Here is a 7,441-nt window from a genome sequence, read left to right as displayed (position 1 = left end):
AGAAGTTCAATGTACATACATAGAATCTGTAGAGTCAAGCCCAATTGTGTCGCTAAAATATGAAAGCATTCTTGTCCTCCTGTGTTGCAGTGCATTAACAGTCGTGTGAATTAATACATTATTTATCTGGAACAAACTTACCTTCCAATATTGACAAACCTCTTGAGATGAGCATGTTGCAAAGAATGGAACTCACTCCAATGCAGACAAAGTAAGGAAAAACATTCACCCCAAAATTCATAATAAGCATCTTGAACCAGTCATTGATCTATTTTTTGGTATCTGAAACTTAAGGCTGACAGCCAGCTGTGGTGTTTTATAGAAAAATTGTCATCTCTCACACTTCACAGAAAAATCTGCCCGATGTTATTTCAGACAGTATACATAATAAAAAGCATTCAAAGATATGGTTTCAGTATGTTTAATTGGAAAGTTGGGAAAAAGGGGTCACCAATTACGACATACAATATATAACACTTGGACACAACATTCAGGCGATAACGTTCCAAAAAATGCTTGATTTACAAATATGGAGGCTTCTGTTTTACAAGAAAACAGAGCGCCACCTACTGAAACCATAACGGCAAAACAAATAAACAACAGTTGGAATTTGAGTATTTCCTATTTGCAATTGGCATATATTCTTCAGAAAGAAACATGTTAAATACCACCTATAACCAAGCAGCCACCTGATATTTCCCCAGTATGTTGCATGATTTTATGATTTCGGAATGCTCCGTTAAAACGTTAGGTGGTAATTTACACAGGCTGTCAGCAACGTTAGAACTATGAACAGCTTTGCTGCTCCTGTGGCAGTATCGACATTTGCACCTGCAGGTCACGATCTTGTCTCCCAACCTGGATAGGGACCTCCACTTTGAGTCATCAGTCTTGCTTGCCGTCACGCCACTGCCGAGAACCCTCGTTCCATGCAACGTAAACGAACATGGCCAGCACCACGTGCACCGCCACCACTGCCACGATTGCTGCATAGAAGTAGCTGTCGCGGTTTGACATACCCAGTGATCCTGCAAGTGTAGAGAAATGTTATCAGTCACACCAATGACACTCGCACATTCTAATCCTTAACAAGTCTCCATAACAATAGCAGCATCGCCAAGCATTTGCTACTTGTTGCAGAGATTTGCAGTTAAATCACCAAATCTCCCTGGTAAGTACTGCAGGTATATTAACCATTAAATATACGCTGTCTGCATCACAGGGAACTTTAAATATCCCGCGACGTTTTAAAAAATAAGAGTAGACCAAGTGTGCCACCGTCATGGTCCAACATCACCCCCTACTAATGCCCACTTTGCAGGCCAGTGTTGCATTACATTGTGCACCACAAGCATCCCCTACAGATGAGCATTTGAATGAATGGGATGGAAGGCACTTTGAGATGCTAGGGCGTTTGAGTGCCCAATAAATGCAAATCTGTATCCAAATCCGAAGATGTTTACGCCACATAATATAAGGTGGCTGGGTGAATCAGACGGCTAACACTGCGGGCACTGATTGACACCACTAAAATCCAAATTTAAAACCATGGCAACTTCCTGTGATCAAACCAGCATTCAAGTAGTTTAAGCACAGTTAGATGCATTTAAGACTTCACACAAAAAACATAATAAATAATGTGACAATTTACTTAATACAAATATTTAGGTATGCAATGTGATGTATCTCTACAGCACAGCATGATGTGCACTCCCTAGGGTGGATAAAATACAATGTAAGCACCCTATTAGTTCTGTGATCTCAGTTTTCAGAGATCAATATTTAATTTGAAAGTTCCAAAGGGTCGTCTCGTGCGAGACGTGTGAGGATGGCGACAGCACAACTGGACCATAATTGATAACAAAAAAGTGTAAGTGTTGATGACGATGCTGGTGGTCTTACTTAGAGGTCGCAATCGGGTACCCGATACCCGTACCCTACCCGATACCCGGCTACCCGTACCCGGCCGGGTATCGGGTAGGGTACGGGTTAGGAATCAAAACCCGTTTGCGACCTCTGGTCTTGCTGCAAGGACAAGCTTCTCCTGGATATCCTTCCCACGGCAACGATCGTGCCGCACGGCCACGCCGATAGAGGACTTAAATGCGAGTGGAAAATTCATCCATGCATCTGCCCTTACTGCGGGCTTGATTGCACCCAAAAAGGTATCCTATTAGTTCGTAATTCTATCTATTTTCCGGGACTTGCGCCTCCACGTCTAATTGTATTTATGTTTTCCACGGTAATAATGATAAAACAGGGAATGATATGAAAGCTCAAACGATATCACCTGAGCATAAGATGATCATGGATATATTCTTCCCCAGATGCCAGATTAGGCAACCCATAAAATGTCTCCAAAATCAGGAATAACATGTACCAGTAGTTCGAACCCTTCAAGATATGATGTCATCATATACGTGGTGATCGCAATTCAAATGCAGATCACGTAAAACAGGAAAATACCTACCCTCAAAGACATAGACCTTGGTTGCAAAGTAGAGGCCGATAGGCATGGTGATCATGAGGATGGTGAAGAAGAGTAGGGTCTTGAGCACGGGCAGCAGGGAATTGTCAGAGCTGTTGGCAATATGCACGTATTACTTCCACAATAACCCGTATCAATTACAGCATCCACAGCTTCAATTTGGCTTACACGCGTGGAAGCACTGACAATTTAGATTTACTCTGCATTGATTGAAGCAAATAAATATTTTTCAACAATGGAAACCTCTGTATAACTGCGTAAACCATACAGCAATATGGTCTTATTCTTTTGTTAAAAGTTTAGATTTTTTTTTATTGACGATGATATTGCACAATCAATTTGTTTCAAGATATAAACTCACCTTGTTAAATTATTGTATTCATTTGTCATTTACTACCTGGTATCATTGACTTAAGAAACAGATCGTACATTAAATATGTTAACGAATGCAAAATGTAGATTAGCATCAGCTCTGGTCTGTATTTACAAGGCAGTGTTTACAGCTGACAAGCAGAAGGCTGAAATTCAGAACCAGAGAGGGCTCGCCGAAACCCACTCCATCAGACTTTGTCGGTCAAACAAGCGCTCACGCCCAGAGGTATGCAAACAGTTCTGCCCAAAAGCGGCTGATTCACGCAGAACGATGTACAGCACACACTGATACATTCAACGTGTTCACTGTATACTTCAGTTTGATAATTAAGTACTGTACCTATAATTTTCATTAGTTAAAAATCTGTTATTAAAAAGTGTCCTACCATCATCAGGGATGTGAGCTTGAGCTTTGAGTACAAACATAAACAAACATTATTGCATGGTCCCAGAAATACCTCAATCACAGACGGCGATAAACCTCGCATCGCATACATCACCAACTGTATGCGATGATACACGTTCAATGAAACTTAAGACACGTTGGATTAAACCCAAGCCACCCATTAGGATACTACACTTCAGGCAGCACAGAGCACAGGCTAATTGCGTTTACAAGGTTTCTGCTCTGCGTTCTCGGTCGCGTCTTCCATTCAAACCTGACGCGAGGCCTAAGCCCCCGAGGCTTTTCCCGTCTTGCCTGGATTGCGTGCCGCGTACCACGCCACTCGTGTTCCCGACCAAATCGACAAAGAGCGTCTCACCTCGCGCTATCGTCCACCAACACGCCTTTTACACTGGGAGACGACATCTTCGTGAGTGCTGTATATCGTATGTTTTTGTTTTAATATGTTGACGTTATTAATTGTAAACGTTTTAAACGCGCGCTGATTCACCGCGGTACAATCTCGATCGTCTTCCCCAAACACGGTCACGTGTCTTCGTGATGACGTCCCGACTTTAAAGGATAGTGCTTGTCGTGATGGCGTCACGATAGCTGTGACGTAATTACGCCAAGCTTATCATGACGTAATCACGCTAAGCAAGTACAGCGTGATGACGTGCCAATCATAGTCAGCAAGGGCCGTTGCGCCGAAACGTTGTTGACCTCTTGCGTGCAGCGTTCGCATCAACTTCTCTTGGCTGCCATGCACCGGCGTCTCGACTGATTTGTTTGGCGCATTCCTTTGAGGGTCGCAGTTCTCACTTCGTAACGTCGACTGCCAACCGAAGGGATGACGTCACCAACGTGAAATGAAGCGTGATGACGTTTGCCGCACGCACGGCGGTTTGCATGATGACGTCATGCACGTAGACAATGACGATGCCGTGGTTGGCCACGCGGTGGCGTGACCGGAGATAGAAATACAGGAACAGCTTCAAGAGACGTAAAAACGTTCGTGACTGCAGGAATTCATATTCTATGGTTCTTTCGGTAAAGTAAAGTAGATAGAAAAAAAAAATAACAACAATAAAATAAAAAAAGTGAATAAAAAATAATCAAATATCACGACGTTTCTATCGCAACACCGCTTGTGTTGCGATCGAAACGTGATATTTTATTTTGTATTAACTTTATTTTACATTTTTATTATTGTATTGTTATTATTTTTCCAGCTACGTGACTTTACCGAAAGAACAATATAATATAAGTTTCAAGAGAGCAGACAGTTATACATTAACTCGACTCATTTACAAACCAGCAGCACCATCACAACTAAATTGTAAAATAGTATGACTCAATAACCACTCGAAGCAATACCATGTGGAAATAAATTGACTTCTTTTAATACAAATATTTGAAATCATTTATTTAAAAACATTCCATTTATCCGTCTCCACATGAAAAAAATTCATTCCATCATCGGGCAATTCGCCCTCAAATCTTTGCACCTGATGAGTTAATGAGTTAATGATGACGTCACCCTGATGCTGCTCTATATAAGAACGGGAGACACAGCAGAGCCTCACCATTCTGGCGAATTGCCCGATGATGCTGGAAGCAATTACCAGCGAAACGTCGTACTCAAATTGTAAATGTTGTGGTTTCACGCTTCAACACACCGGTGGGCTAAAGCAGTGAACTATTTGTCTTTTGTCAACGTGACACTTTTTTTACTGATTGGCCGTGTCGGGTGGTGGAGGGTTACGACACATTTATAAATAACGCGATCTAAACCCAAAAATCGTTGATTATGAACATTGGAAAGATGTGATTAACCATGCAAAAAAGATGTAACTACACTTATTTGGACCATCTTATTTGACAGACAACTATTACAGGTCATTGATAGACAGCCAGTTTGTTGTTTTACCAGTTTTAGTTTTTTACTTGCTTTTCTTTTTTCACACTTTTGTCATGTTTGCCATGTGTTAGTTACAAACCGCACCTCTCCATAACAAAGGCTCAGTCCTTTGTTATACAGTCTACTCTTGGTCTTAAGCCTCACCTTACCATATTAATAAAAAAGTGTGCCGTTCCTGTACCTCCCCCCCTCAACCATTATATATACGGGGTAGTATTTCTTGTGATCTCTCATTTACTTGATACAGCTGTCGTGGCTGTGACGGTTCCACCTGAAGACGGAGGCTTGTGTTGCTTCCGAAACGTCGTGAATTTTTTAATTTGTTTTATTTTACTTTTATTAATTTAAAATGTTTTACCTACGTGACTTTACCGAAAACACCTAAGAGTATGAAACTCTGGACTGATTTACACAGCAGAGTGAAATGCCGTGTAAACTTATATTTTCTACATTCACCATTTGGGTTCCTCCACGTCCAGTTTACGGATTCAAAATTGAACAAAAAGGGTGTCATTACCTTCATGCCTGCTGGGCTGCGGATTAGTAATCGTTTTCATTCCTCCGATGCCAAATTTACAAACCATTCTCCTGTGGAGGCCGACGCGCGCACCCCCGCCCCCGCTGGGCGGGCGGGGCGCGACGTCCGCCCCCTCCCCCTCCCCTCCCTCCTCCCCCTCGTCGGCCGCCTCTCGCCGGGCCCCCGCCGATCGAGTGATCCCCCCCACCGCGCCTGCGCAATCTCTGAAGGACATCGCTCACTGGCTAGCTTACCACCGCGCAAACGGCTACCCGTACCCGGCCGTACCCGGCCGGGTACGGGTAGCCGTTTGCGTACGGGTAAGGAATCATACACGTGCACGCCTCGCACACACACACTCAAATTATCAACCAATGCTGCAGCCTTGCGCGCTCTCTCGCGCACACCGTATCCCCGTGCAGTCGCACCAGACACAAATCGCAGACACCAGGCCAATGTTCTACCCACACTCACAGAAATCACACTGCACCGATACTCTGTACTAAAGTTTATTAACGGCGCAAATATACACAACCTGGAGGGGGAATATTTTGCGAGAAGAGCTTAGCCTAACTCTGCCTACGAACCCAGTCACTCAAACGTCCTACCACGTACCTCATAGCTGTACTCACGGTGTCGCACGGACGCTGTGAGAGTCGGAGAGAGAACGACGAGAGAAAACTTCACCTATCACTGCCTCATAGCAGCACTCGCTGGCATCACACGGATGCTTTGAGCGGCTCGAAGAGGCAGGACGGCAGGGGGTGGGTCTTGACGGCCCGGAGGTTGAAGACAACTGCCCAAAATCGTCCCGGGATACTCTTTTTATTCTCTTTTTATTCTCTTAAACTTCAAAGGCCCAGGGTGACGCCGCCCTGCGTAGCAAATCGTGTGCTTACCTGTGGTTACCGCCCCCCTGTTGCCGTGTACTCCGTGTTGTTGGCCACCCATTGTCCCTCGTTGCCCATTGTCTGGAAGGGCACCCGGCTTACGCTTTTCTTGCTTAATATTCCGCCCTCCATCCTCCCCCAATGTTGTACCTCATTGCGGTTGGCCCAGTGAACTTTTCCTTTCTGCGCCCGTACAAGTTTAAGCCAATTTTAGGGGCACCGCAATGTAACCTGTCCTGCGAGGGTCAGCCAATCTCCTGGCACCGGGAAACCGTGGGTCTTCTCTTCTAGGGGTTCTTCGGATTAAAACCCGATGTGCCGGGCAATCCCCCGCCAGGACACTACGTGTGTGCGTTGCGTGCGGGTGTGTGATTAGTGCAGGGGCCGGGAGGGAATCGCAGCACTTGCGGAGTTGCTCTGCGGTCGTGGCACCACACTCCCAGTCTCTTCCTCTTGCCTACCTTTGCATTGAAAGCACCCATTAACAGTTTTTTCCTTTAATTTAGAAGTTTGTGAATATCTTCATACATGTGGTCTACTTCTACATTTTCGTGACTTGTTGTTGCATCTATTTGATTTACCTCATCGGGATTTGAGACTCAATGCAAATTAGGTGACCATTTTAAGTACTTGCTATTCCCAAAACTATACATGGATTGAATGCTGGTGTCCTTGAATTTCAGTAATTGGATGATGAAATTGCAGAGTAAAATACTGTACTGGGTTATCAGTATCTGCCTTTAATAATTATCTGATTAAACATGCTATTTGTAACACTCATCACTGCACAACAATTATGAACAGCATCAGCAGAACGTGACAGTGATGAATTGGAATACAAAGCAAGCACTCAAGTGAAACAAACCAG

General features: G+C 44.1%; 1 protein-coding gene across 1 annotated transcript; it reads right to left on the bottom strand.

Annotated features, from left to right (window-relative positions):
- Nucleotides 1-407: 407 nt before the first annotated feature.
- On the bottom strand, nt 408-3,864 carry VMA21 (vacuolar ATPase assembly factor VMA21). Its single transcript, XM_078600816.1, has 3 exons — nt 3,625-3,864; nt 2,471-2,580; nt 408-1,028 (listed from the first exon to the last, which is right to left on the bottom strand). Exons 1-3 carry the CDS (start codon nt 3,669-3,671, stop codon nt 886-888), a joined length of 300 nt encoding a protein of 99 aa, XP_078456942.1. The 5' UTR covers nt 3,672-3,864; the 3' UTR covers nt 408-885.
- Nucleotides 3,865-7,441: the final 3,577 nt, after the last annotated feature.

The sequence above is a fragment of the Lampetra planeri genome, chromosome 15 (assembly GCF_965212315.1).
Source record: "Lampetra planeri chromosome 15, kcLamPlan1.2.h2, whole genome shotgun sequence".
In the NCBI taxonomy this organism is placed as follows: domain Eukaryota; kingdom Metazoa; phylum Chordata; class Hyperoartia; order Petromyzontiformes; family Petromyzontidae; genus Lampetra; species Lampetra planeri.
The sequence above is the reverse complement of the archived record's forward strand: the minus strand, read 5'-3'. Positions and strand labels throughout refer to the sequence as shown.